The sequence below is a fragment of the Engraulis encrasicolus genome, chromosome 19 (assembly GCF_034702125.1).
Source record: "Engraulis encrasicolus isolate BLACKSEA-1 chromosome 19, IST_EnEncr_1.0, whole genome shotgun sequence".
In the NCBI taxonomy this organism is placed as follows: domain Eukaryota; kingdom Metazoa; phylum Chordata; class Actinopteri; order Clupeiformes; family Engraulidae; genus Engraulis; species Engraulis encrasicolus.
In genome coordinates this window covers 5,456,047-5,469,624 of record NC_085875.1, presented here as the reverse complement: position 1 = coordinate 5,469,624, position 13,578 = coordinate 5,456,047, and the positions used below count along the sequence as shown (strand labels likewise).

The following is a 13,578-nucleotide window of genomic DNA, read 5'->3' as shown; positions in this document are numbered from 1 at the left end:
AGCCAATGAAGTTAAAAGGCACATAAGATACACTTCAGCACCCATTGTTCTGAAATTGCATAGTGAATTTCTCTTAAACTCTAAAGGGAAATTAATCATGAAATGGCCCCAGACCGGCTGCCCACTCAAAGGATGTAATGTGTGGCGCACAATAAATGTTGACTTTTTAACATGACCTCAACCCACATGCAAAGTACGTTGTTTATTATTATTCAAAGTGCATTCCACTTAACGCAACATATCCAATGATTAATAAAATCCAGCGCAACATGATTTAACCTCTTTTTTTAAAGAATGGTATTTTCAAGATTTTTTTTACATTCTTTGAATAAAATACTGAGCCCGGAATTTCAACTGCCCTCTCTTAAAACATGGTGACAATTTGAAAAATGGTTTAGATGTTTAATACGAGTATACAATTTCGTTTTCTTCGAGCCCAGAGTTAAAACTGACAGTTGTATATTTGCCTTAATTAATTTAGAGCGCGAGGTGATTTGTTGGTCTTCTAGCGTATACAGAAGCTTATTTTAAACAGGAAAACCTTGAGGGCAGGTCGAATTCTTTAAGACGAGCAAGAAAGCCACAATTAGTCTAAATTATTTACATCTTACTCGCCTTCATATCGATTAAAAAATGGCATGAGAGAAGTAAGGCTAGCAGATGCAGACAATTGACCTATTTCATATAGGAGCCTATTTGCCCTCCTGTTCTACATTACATTTAGACTTATTATAGCCTACTCACTGTGGCTCCGTAATGAATGGAAACAACTGCTGCAAACAGGCATTGCGTGAAAAACAAACAAACTAAAATAAATGACCCTGCATAAAAAATAAAACACGATAAACATTCGCGTAAAGTGTTTGGATAAACGTGATGTCCGAGGCCCAACCCAAAATCACATTGCATTTTTTTTTAATGGATGTGGATAATAAGGATGCAATGTTACGGGGATTATGCAAACTTGCTTTACATAGCGGATGGTTACATAAAACAAAAAATAAAATATATGTGTTTTCTTTTGTGTTGGTGTCCTATGGCACGGCAAACTCTTAACTATGAGCAGGGAAAACATAAACTGGTAAAACGTTGACTGTAGAGAAATTACTTGGTCGGTGTCCCATGAAGTGGATGTAACTAACTTTGCTTTACACTACGGTATGAATCTCCCTCGTCTCCTTTTTCTCTGTAGTTTTGGAGGTTGGCCGTATGACGCGCATGTGCAAGTGGAGGGGTTTGGTCCAATAAAGAGGCGGTTTGACTTTAGAACCGCAGGAGAGTGAAAGAGAGTCTCATCCCGAACACGTCCCGCTAAGAACTTTGCGGGAACAAAATGAAATACACGCACTTACACGCTCAACTCTGAGATTACTTGCAGAACGAGATCATTTCAACATTTGCGCTGAGAAACTTTCTGACGCACGGCCTGTAATTCTTTGCCGACTTTCGCAGCAACAGTTCAACTTCTACCAAAGTTCTCCAAAAAACAACGCTGATATCTTGGAGCGCTCCAGAACATCTGAATCCGGTAAATATTTTTTGAGCTTACTCATATTAGAGTTGTAAAAACTAAGGCAAACTACAATTTTACTTTTTATGATCGTAGTGCAAGACGCACGGTCTACGAGTTAACTGAGAAATGGGCATTAACATGGGCATCTTGGATGCCATGTAACGCGGCACATGTATCAGTTTTGCTGCTGAACATTCAGGAAGGCGTTGTGTGCGGACATTTCGTATATCACATCTCTAAATGTATGTCAGTTTAGGCTATTTCATGTTGTTTGTAAACTCACCCACAAACTTCTATGATGTGATGAACGTAGTGGTGCTGTTGCGGTAGGTTTAAGCGGCGTAGGCTAATCCCTGCACGCAGTGAGCAATCAACAGGTGTGATGTTTCAGAAAGGAAAACATGCAGTCGTTAAGCGATGTTGTGTAGCTTGCATGCATCCTGAAGCGGTTCCAACATTTCCTTTTCATAATCCGTGTTCGCCTATTTTCACAAGATAGGCTATTGTCTTTCAACTTCACTGACATCTTTTTTTATGCAAGAAAGATATGATCATATGCTGCTTGGCATCAGTCCGCATTTGACGCATGGTCTCCATGTGTCCATGTTTTCATTTTCGTTTTCGTTAGATTGATTAATTCAGCATTTTACTACATATTTTAAAAACACAATACGCCTATACAGTAGGCCTAGACGCTCTCCATGTCTTATCTGTCAATTTATGAAATAGGTTATTCTTCACATCATGCTTTGGCTGTTACAAAAAAAAAAAAACAGTGTGAATGCATACATCTGTGGTGTAGTGAGCATGATCATTTCACAACCGGCTATAATTTAACTGGGTTTTTTGATCATTTAAATATTTGAGCTGCAATAATTAATTTTCGATCAGTCAAGCAATAATCGATATAGCCTATGTCTGGGAAATGTTTGATTTTATTTTACCATGCTGTAACCCCTACAGTGGATGGCATTTCAGACATTTTGTTTTGTAACTGTAAATGGACGAGTCGTATAGTCTAATGATATTTTGCCCTAAATGTGTTTATTATTATTATCATTATTATTATTATTATTAGGCTATTATTGTCTGGGCCTTCTGCCCATATTTTGGAAAAGGCATAAATGAATAGCATATGACTCCATCATCCACACCGGTCTCCCCATAGGTTACATCAGTTCCTGTAGTAACTCTGTTGCGCCAAATATTCTGCTTTTAGGACGTTCAGGTTAACAGTGACAATGGTTTCAACCCTTTTCGGGGCTGATACAATTTTATTATCTTCATTTTTGCCTGTGTTACCTACACTGTGACATTATTCCTGTGTCAAACATTGAGCGTCTTGCACGTTGCCTCGCCAGCTTAAAATGTTCGTACCCCCCACCTGTGCCCTAAAGATGAAAGCATCAGCTCGTTTGCGGCAATTACCACAAAACTGATAGTGGCTTTGAGGTTGCATATTTAACGCAATACACAACAGCTAACTCCACGTCTTCCCGTTTCACAGGTGACAGATAGTTGTTTAACACACCTAATGGTTTTAGGAAAGCTTCTTGGCGTTTAAGGTTGCCGTCAGAAATAAACAAGTGATCTAAAGCGTTTTATGTCACCTTCTGCACATCGGAAACGATCAAAGTGAAAGGATGCTCTCCCAGACACGCACACTGCACAGGCTTGACCACACTGAACCGTGGGGTTGTGGGTTACAGACTCCCATCATTTCAAGAACAAGGCCTTTCCAACTCTGTTGCAAGGTTCAGTGGGCTAAGTAGTGACTTAGGAGAAGACGTTGTCACCAAATATTGCGAGGGGTACACAGGGCAAAGAAAATCCACCATGATTCGTGAACCCTTTCATCGCCTTAGTGCAGATAAATCTGCGAGCAGGAAAGTTGGAGTGAGCCTGATCCTTTATGTCGTGCGGGAAGCAAGGCATGCTTGCTGGTGTGACTTTTCTTGCTACAACCGTCGCAGAAATGCTGCTAATTAGCCAACAAAGTCTGTGAAATGTCATTAACGCCTGGGTCAGCAACTTTCAAATTCCATAGGATTTAGGGACTGGTGTTAAGTGAACCGTCCCCGCGCTGTCCACTAGGCTACATTGTGAGCCGGTCTGTCTACGGCCTTGTGAAAGTAGAATTTATCCAACAGTGATAAATCATCAATTTCGTTAATATTGTGTCAGCGCGTTGAAGTAAAACACAACCGTTATGTTTGGGTGTCTTGTGGGTGCGTAAAGTGAGAGGTCAATCTCACGCGCCGTCAGTGCAGCAATGAAATGGTATGCAGACATCAAAGGGTTAAGGATATGGCCCTGTGAGGGAGCAGCCGTTGATCTCCCCTAATGACCTCATAAGTAAAAGTCAATTACTTCTGCGTCATGATCAGAAAGTATAAATCCCCGGGGGACTTTTGAGCCTGAACGTCTCTAATTAGTACTATTTCACTCTTTATTCGCAGCAAGAAAAACTCACTACGCCAATGTTGCTGAGAATTTATTGGATGGTAATTTTTAGGAGGGAAAATGAACTTTTTGGGAGGCAGTTTAGCTAACCCTGTCCTATTTTTTTGGTTATACTACAAAAGACACACTTGCAATCACAAGTTACAGCAGAGGCCAGAGTCAAATCATATTTCAGTCACAGAAATGTAAAGAATTTTCTGTTGTCTCGTTGTGGACTTGTTCCATATAAATATTTCATCTGTTCATCAAAATCAAGACACAATAGAGTGTGATTGTTCATTGTGTCTATCCCATCAAACCTGATGAAATTGTTCATCGAGGTATGTTACCTCAGTGAATGGTTTCTTTGAGGTGAATAGCCCTGGGCACAATTTCTGGGAGCGGGGGCAACGCCTACACCAAACACGCGTTAACGTCTGGCAGCAGGCTCTGGTGTTTGTGTGTGTGTGTGTGTGTGTGTGTGTGTGTGTGTGTGTGTGTGTGTGTGTGTGTGTGTGTGTGTGTGTGCTCTGCCTTCTCCAGCCTGTCAGACTTCTCTCTCTCACTGTGTGTTTCTCTTCCTTCCAAATACTCCTGTCATTGCCTTCCCGTCCTCCTATGAGACAGACACACATGTGCGTAAACAAGGATGTTGTGTGTCTCCCAGGAATGATGGTTATGATTTAACTTAATAACATCTTGATTTGTTTTAGTCAGGCAAAGACGTGAACTTGGCATATGTATTTTTTTTTCCTTTCACATATCGTTTCTAACCTATCATTCCCCCCCGCCTTTCTTTTTTGTGTTTCAGAGAACATTACCCCATCTCTCCCCTGGTGGTTTCCCCCCCTTTTCCCCCCTCGGCAACGTTTTCTGAGACAGCCATGGGAAGTAAGACGCTTCCAGCGCCGGTGCCCCTGCACCCGTCCCTGCAGCTGGCCAACTACTCCCTGCTGCAGGCCTCCAACGGCTTCCAGCTGCCCTCCTCCGACCACGTGCCCAACAGCATCTACAGCTTCAGTGCCCTGCACGCCGTGCACCTGCACCAGTGGACCCTGGGCTACCCGCCCTTCGCCGCCCTGCCCCGCTGCACTTTCTCCAAGCTGCCCGCTGGCCTGGTGGACGCCGCCGCCGCCGCTCGCTTCCAACTGCCCTCCATCCCCCTCTTCCCACACCTGATGCAGGCCAGCAGCAAGCAGCAGCAGCAGCAGGACTCCTCAGGGGGGAACGGCAACGGCACGGCCATCGGCATTTCGTCCAAGAACAAGCCCCGCTTCGACTTTGCCAACCTGGCAGCGGCGGCGACCCAGGAGGACCCTCTGAAGGCGGAGGACCTGAGCACCACCGGGGCGCACCCGCCCGCTTCCTCCGTGCACCACCCCCCGGCGCTGGGCTGCCTGCTGGACGTGGCCAAGCTGGCCTCCCCGGAGCGGAAGCCCAGCCGCGGACGCCTCCCCTCCAAGACCAAGAAGGAGTTTGTGTGCAAGTTCTGCGGCCGCCACTTCACCAAGTCCTACAACCTGCTGATCCACGAGCGCACGCACACGGACGAGCGACCCTACACCTGTGACATCTGCCACAAGGCCTTCCGGCGACAGGACCACCTCAGAGATCACAGGTACAGTACGCTACACATCGGCACCCACACGGCCCTACACATGCCACGCTACCTGCCAAGATTTTATTACCATGATCGGATGAAAACAGTGTGAGTCAGTAAGCCATAGCTGATTTAGTATGATATACTTTTCGCAATACATTGAGGGTAAAAGCTGACAATTTAAGAAACTTTGTTTTTACTGAGGGCTAATACAGCATGACGTTTTTATTAATATGGATACTGATGAAAATACATAAATCTTTATAACTTAGAAATTACAATATATTATGGGTTTAAGCTGACAGTGTTAAGAAACGTTCTTTACCCAGACTTCATGCAGTCATGCAGCATTAAGTGTTTCATTTCTCATATGTACAGAATAGCAAATTAACATGAACATGGTTGACTCAGACCAGTCAACATAATCATGACACAGTCCTTAAAGCTGCCGTCCATTTTCCTGGCACTTTCTCTGAATTAACACATCTAATACAGCTGTTACAGAGGTTTTTTGTATCCTTTGTAATTAATACATGAGTGTGTTTTTCGAATGTGCTTGACAGATGTTTCTTTTATGGACAGGGCTTTAGTACTAAGCATGGCTGTGGTTCCCCCGGCACAAGACGAAAAACTGTTGGGCTGTCATATAACATTCCTCCTTTTGTCTGTTTCTTGCCCTCCAGATACATTCACTCAAAAGAGAAGCCTTTCAAATGCCAAGAGTGCGGGAAGGGATTCTGTCAGTCGAGGACGCTGGCGGTCCACAAAACATTGCACATGCAGGTCAAGGATCTCAAGCCTGCCAAGATAAAGTGACGTCAAGGGCCAAGACAAACAAGCATTACGGGGACACTGGAAGAACAACGACCAACACACACACACATGAACACATGCACACACACACAGACACATACACACACACACACACACACACACACACACACAAATGACAAGGCACAGAGACACCATTGTTCCTGGGCAACACGACGAACACAGTGTAAACTGTACACATTTTTGATCACACCAAAGAGGGATACGCCAAAGTGTTCCAAGAGACGAGACCAGAAGAGAGAAAAAAAGGGACAGAAATTCTTGTATCACGGAGAGACAGCATTTCATACGCCAAAAGTGCTATTGAATGACCTGGAATTTAAATAATGCACAGAGACTTCACCAGAAGGGACACATTGGACTTTTTTTTGTATTTCTTCATCTTTTGTCGAAATGGTGTTTTGGCTCTGTTCAGTTTTGAGGTTTTAGAGATTGTTTGGAGAAGTGTTCTCTAGGGGTAACGGTGCAAGAGATTATTTTTGGTGGGGGAAAAAAACAGACCCTGCCAGTCAGAATTAAAAGCGCTCCACTGAACGTGATCTCGATCCGTCAGTGTGTGGACTCAGCGCTGGACAGGTTATTTAGATGGAGATCTGATTGAGGCATGCTTTTGGAAATGAAATGTGCTTTCCTTTATAAGCGAGTGTCTGTAAGCGTATGGGAGAAGGCCAGCCACACACAGCCATTGTCTATTTCTGTGACAAATCAACATTCCATTTGTAATATTTTGTACAGATTTTTTTCCATTTTTTGTATAACTGTTATTTGGCACTTTAACCTGATTATTGTTTATTTACATATATCACTGGATCCGCTAAACTTATTTTAAGAAATAAATAGTCATTTTCTAAACGACGTGTTCACTCTGAATGATTTTGGGCGGGTGCATTCTGCAAAGATGATCTAACCTTGTTCCATGGTGTGTCTTAGGTTGAAGTTAGTGTGCCTGCATGTGATCATGCACTAACGGGATGTGCATGGAGTATTTATGCAAGAGAACTGCCATGACACAACAACAGCAGGAAACACACTACAACTCGAAATGGAAACATAAAACCTTTTTTTCTCCATAGTCATAGTGAATTCCTGAACAGTTGAATAGCTGATTTCACAATTCGCAGCCACAGAGCAGTCCGTCACAGGCACTACCATATACCTACAGAATTATCCCTGTCAGATCCCCTCTCCAATCCACATCTGAGTGTTGAGCTTTTCCCTTTTCAAGGTGAAATATTGAATGGTTGATTAGCTGAGAAATTCACAACTCCCCACCGTGGCCAGGCACTACTTACACTACTATTTCATTTAGGCATAGTATACCTATATCCCTTACAGATCCCCTCTCCAATCCACATCTAAAGTGTTGAGCTTGTGCCCTAAATGTGATTGTAGGGTTTAGCACACCAGTACACATCGGCTATGGATTGCGGATTAGCGTGAATGGGGCTTTCCGTGGCTCTGAAGCCCCAGACAAATCTCCATACAAAAGCCAGGTGTGATCACGCCCATTAGACCTGCTTATTGGAGGACATGAAGGAGCACACCACTACACACACCGCGGAGGAATACACACACACACACACACACACACACACACACACACACACACACACACACACACACACACACACCTGAGGAATACACACAAGGGCGCATGCCCACACACGCTCACACACACACACACACACCTCTGAGGAATACACACATTGACACTCGCACACACACGCTCATGCACACGCACACACACATACACACATACACACATACACATGCTCAATCCTCTGAGGAATACACACATACTTACGGTACATACATACACACACAAGCACACACACACACACACACACACACACACACACACACACACACACACACACACACACACACACACACACACACACACACACACGCCTTTTGATGTTTAGGATATGTTAAGGACTTGCAAAGGTGCCACATGTAAACTGTTAACGAAGGAAGGGCATGATCTCTCTGCCTGTTTGGGTCAATCAGACCTCCGTCACATTTGTTAGCACCTATCAAACACAATCTATAGCAGTTAACAGCTTTCATTTAGTGATAACTGTGCCACCAGCCAAGCCAATTCAATTTCAGAGTGAATGTGAAATGTAGATCAAAGATATTTAGCCGTTAGGCCGCTGATGGTGCAGTGTGTCAGAATACACATTTTATTTACTTAGAAAGTATTCAGTTCTATTGTTCGTCCACACTTTTATTTAAAAAGCTTCACTGAAATTTACAACAGCTTAGAGACCTCAGAAATCTCACAAACTTTCTCAATCCCTTCACTGAAATGGCATGTGCACATGCACAACCATGCATGCAGGCGGACACAGGAATACACACATAAACACTCACACACAAAAGCATTTCCATTTCAATAGGACACACTCATGCATGCGCGCGCACACACACACGCACACACACAGACACACAGACACACACACACACAATACGCACACATACACACAAACATGCATACATACACGTACAAGCACACACACACACACACACATACAACAACAAACACACAGGCACGCAGACATGAAGCCACCCCCCCACACACAGTCCATACAGACACACACACACGCACACGCACACACACAGGCATGTGCCCACCTCCCCCACCACTAACTAACTCTCTCTCTCTCTCTCTCTCTCTCTCTCTCTCTCTCTCTCTCTCTCACGCACGCACGCATGCATGCACGCACACACACACACACACACACACACACACACACACACACACACACACACACACACACACACACACACACACACACACACACAAAACCCCCAGCTTGGCAGAAAGACCTAAGCCGCTTCAGTTCCTTTGGCTTTCCCTGGGCCTGCATGCTCACTCACCACATAAACTGTGTGTGTGTGTGTGTATATTACTTAATCAAATCGAGTCCCCCTTCTAGTCAGGAAAATGCTCTTGAAGGTATGCCAGTTACACTGGCATTTACTTTGGATCCAATAGACATTCTGAGTTATTGTATGCAAAGTGACCCAAAGACACATTACGTTTTGTTCCCCCCTAACCTCACCACAGTCATATTTCCCCATGTCCTCACTTGGTTTTGTGAGTTTAGGCGAGAGCATAAACACACACTCTTTGATACGCTCTCTACACAGCATAACCAAATCCAGTGGTGGAACCAGCTGTTCCCATTGAGTAAGATGTACCAGCGAAAAAGGTGTGTCCACATTGGGAGTAGTAACTGCAGAGAGCCACTTCTTCGCAGAGTATGCCAGGGCCGAATTACGGACCGGGCCTGTGGGGCCAGCGCCCGGGGGCCAGCGCCCGGGGGCCAGCGCCCGGGGGCCAGCGCCCGGGGGCCCATGGAGTCCAGGGGTCCTGGTGGGAGGCGCTTGGGGGTGCCGGGTGTCTATTCGTCTATATTCGTCTACATTCTCATTTTACTTTAAAATTGCTCTTTTAACCACCAAATGTTCTTGGGGGACAAATCCCAAACCCCCAACAACAAAGTGTCTCTAGAGTCTTTGCTAAACCTGTGAAAGTTTGGAAAGTAGTGACGGCCATGCAGGGCTTTCTTGTTGCCTGGCCCCGAGACACATGGAGTCACTCTACATCCCTGAGGTTAGGCTATCTTCCATATTCTTCACTTAAAGCAGAGGTTCCCAAACTTTTTTCCTTGTGCACCCCCTTGTACATTTCAATGTGGTTCGCGCACCCCCTAAGCGAATGTTTTGGTGTGCTGATGGCCACTCAAGTATTGCTTCACTGCACAAATTATGGCAAATTATGCAGAGTCATATGGGGAATCCTTATTTCCAATAGACTTGATGTTTCTTCCAGCATACAATTCACCATTCAATTAAAGACTACTTAATGTTTATTAATGCTGTATAAAAACACACATATCTGCCATTGCACAATTCAGCTCACGCAACCCCTTGTAGCAGGCTACGCACCCCCAGGGGTGCCCGCACCCCAGTTTGGGAAACACTCCTGCCAATGTCAATGTGCTGTTATATTGCTCGACTTGTCAGTAGCCACACTTTTTGGCTCAGCCCTTTCTGAGAAATGAGCTATTCTAATGGGGGCAACTTTTGTATATATTTTTTAAAAAATGAACATAGGCCTACTCCAAATATTTTCCCAAAAGGTATCACTGTTTGCTAGCTGTCTGCTGATGTTGCACATTCTTTTGGATGTTTTTGGGAATAAATAAAATGCTGCTTTGAAATGCAAACAAAAGTTGTCCCCATTAGAATAGCTCATATCTCGGAAAGGGCTGAGCCAAAAACCGCGACGTCGCCGGCCACTGACAAGTCAAGGGTAGCGTGAGCAATACAACAGCACATTGAAATTGGCAGAAGTGTTCCTTTAAACCACAGCCTCATTACAACCACTGATATTTGTTGGTCTTTCTGACCATTGCTTAATCCGTGCAAAAGAACAGTAATGGTTCCCTCTTTACTAAAGGCTGCATTACATAATAATTAAGTAAATCATGTCAAACACTTTTAAGTATGTCTATATATCTAACTGGCAAGCTTGGCAGCCCTGTTATATGTATACATTAAAAAAGGGAGGATGGCTATAGCTGGCTGTGTACCCTGGACTTGAGTGTAAATGTTTCAGTGTGTGTCTAAGCCCCTGACTTCCCTGAAGTTCACAGATCCTGTCAGTGGGGACGGTGCAGAGCTACTGTGGTCTCGATTTCCTTTCCTGTAAATCAGGGAGCAGAGAATGGTGGGAGAGAGAGAGAGAGAGAGAGAGAGAGAGAGAGAGAGAGAGAGAGAGAGAGAGAGAGAGAGATAGAGAGAGAAAGAGAGAAAGAAAGAAAGAGAGAGATAGGGAGAGAGAGAGAGAGACAGAGAACAGGATGGACATTAAGAGGGGTAGCAGATATAGAGGTAGAGAGAGAGAGAGAGAGAGAGAGAGAGAGAGAGAGAGAGAGAGAGAGAGAGAGAGAGAGAGAGAGAGATAGAGAGGGGAAGATATATATATATATATAGAGAGAGAGAGAGAGAGAGAGAGAAAGAATGAGAGAGAGAGAGAGAGAGAGAGAGAGAGAGAGAGGGGATGGAGAGAGAGGGAGTGGGGCGGCAGATATAGAGGTATCAAGAGAGGGGGGGGATGGACAGAGGAGAAAGAGGGACAGAAAGAGAGTCAGCCAGACAGGCAGCCCAAGAGAAAGGAGGGAAGGGGTATGGGAGCTACCAGGGAACAGAAAGCACACTTCCTTACTCGAAGGACAAACGATAATTTACACATGAAAAGGAGGCATGCCAATCAGGTCAATGGATTAGTAGGGTTAAAGCAAAGAAAGTGGATGTAACCAAGAAGCGTCATTTTGTTTCCTTTCCGGTATCCACTTTATGTCGGGTGAACGCCCCTTTAGGAGACCTTCGGTTAGGAGACCTTCGGAGTCCTGAGGTTGAGAATCAATGAAGTCCCCTTAGCGCTGTAGATGGCGGTAGCGCACGTCTTGCGCAAACACCTCAAAAAGAGAAGAAGAAGTAGGGGACAACGCCCCCTTAGGAGACCCAACTTGAGCACACGCTTTTGCATTGAGTGGGCGTGGTTTGCGATATCTTTGTTTGATTCTGTATTTTTGGTTAAAGCGGGTGGTGCTCCGAACAGAACGGTTCCCGGTTCAATTGGTTCCTGACAAAACAGTCACCACTTAACAATGGTTCTGGTTCAAAAGGAGAATTACAATAAAAAAGGAAGTCTGTATTTAGTTCATACGGATTATGGAATGACCCCATGAAACCTGAGCTAACAGTAATGGCGATCAGAAATACACACTAATGTTGTTAATGTTTATATTACAATAACAAGGTCACCCCCACCTCCCCCAACAATATACAAGGTCAACCCATGACTTACTGTAATGTACAATGTGCATGAACACAGCACACACTGAATGGGCGCACAGAATTCTACAAGGCCCTGTTTCTGTGAAAGCTCCTGACAGAGCTTCTAAAAGTGTGTGGGAACATTTATGACAGGCTTGATGTGTGCTTCACGGTTACCGTACAGTACATGTTTTAAAGGTTGTCGTGAAAGGAGGGGGGGATGGCGAGTTCACAGGATGTAGAGCCCTGCTGTTCACCGGCCCTCTGGAAGCCAGGAACCCATCTGTCCGTCAACGTCTCCCTGACCCGTGGGCCGGCAGAGCCAGGGACACACGCTGCGCCCGCCTGGCCCAAACACTGCAACCAGAACACAGCTGCAGTACATGGACAAGGAGCTCCGGGGCGAGCTGGCCCCGGGGCTACGTGACTACCAGCTAGTCCGCCACAGGTGCGCGAGCGGTGGGGGCGGAAGGGCAGCTGGGTGGGGTGGGAAGTAGTGGTGGTTAGTCGTCGATTCTTGAGAATACATGTACATCCGGAAGTGTTTCTCCACCCATCACTGCGTCCGATGTGTGGCAGCCATTTTTTCAATCTTGAGATTTGAGCTTGGTTTTTTTTCTTGCTTGCTTTTTTTCCTCCTGCCTTTGGGATTTTTAAAAGCCTACTTTGTCTGGCTTTACGTGATGTCATTAGCAACTACTGTTTGGCGATTTCAATAAAGTGATTTAGGGGGCGCGTCTCGGGAGAGGTAGAGGCTTGCGGTGCACTGGACGGTGGCGAGGCGCTGACACGTTTAGGGCCTTGGGCTAGGGGTGACGGCGAGGCCGGCAGGATGAACAGACGACAGCCTGACAGACAGACGCGCCAGCCAGAGGGACCCGCGGGGACGCCCTCGCTCTCGCTTCCTCCAGTAAGGAAAAGGGAAATTGAGCCGGGCAAGATGTTGGTGTCTCCCCTCCCCTATACCCTCTCCTTCCCCTCCACTACCCACTACCCACTAGTGTTTCTCAACGGGGGCTCTACAGCCCTCCAGGGGGGCGCGTTAGGGAGCCCTTAGGGGGCGTTAGGGAGCAGCTGACAGGGGGGTTCTCAGTCACAAACGGGGGGCATTAGTCTATTTTATTTCGTAATGCAAAGGGGGGGGGGGGGGTTGGTTGGCAGGCTTATGATGAGGTCAAGGTGGCGTCTGTTCAAAAAGGGTTGAGAACCACTGCATTGTACTCTCCCACAACCCACTAGTTTTAGAAAACAACAGAGGAAGTCACGGGGAGGTGAAAGCAGGTCTTGATGAAAATGGCGTCCACTTGGTCAACAACCTCGTCACCTTAGCGGCAGAAGG

General features: G+C 45.4%; 1 protein-coding gene across 1 annotated transcript; it reads left to right on the top strand.

Annotated features, from left to right (window-relative positions):
* Nucleotides 1-1,285: 1,285 nt before the first annotated feature.
* osr1 (odd-skipped related transcription factor 1) lies at nt 1,286-6,609 on the top strand. The gene is made up of 3 exons (XM_063223994.1): nt 1,286-1,528; nt 4,767-5,573; nt 6,239-6,609. Exons 2-3 carry the CDS (start codon nt 4,840-4,842, stop codon nt 6,369-6,371), a joined length of 867 nt encoding a protein of 288 aa, XP_063080064.1. The 5' UTR covers nt 1,286-1,528; nt 4,767-4,839; the 3' UTR covers nt 6,372-6,609.
* Nucleotides 6,610-13,578: the final 6,969 nt, after the last annotated feature.

Coding starts and splice junctions, on each gene's coding strand:
- osr1 (XM_063223994.1), top strand. CDS start 4,840: ATGGGAAGTAAGACGCTTCCAGCGCCGGTGCCCCTGCACCCGTCCCTG. Junction 5,574..6,238: donor GACCACCTCAGAGATCACAG/GTACAGTACGCT, acceptor CTTGCCCTCCAG/ATACATTCACTCAAAAGAGA.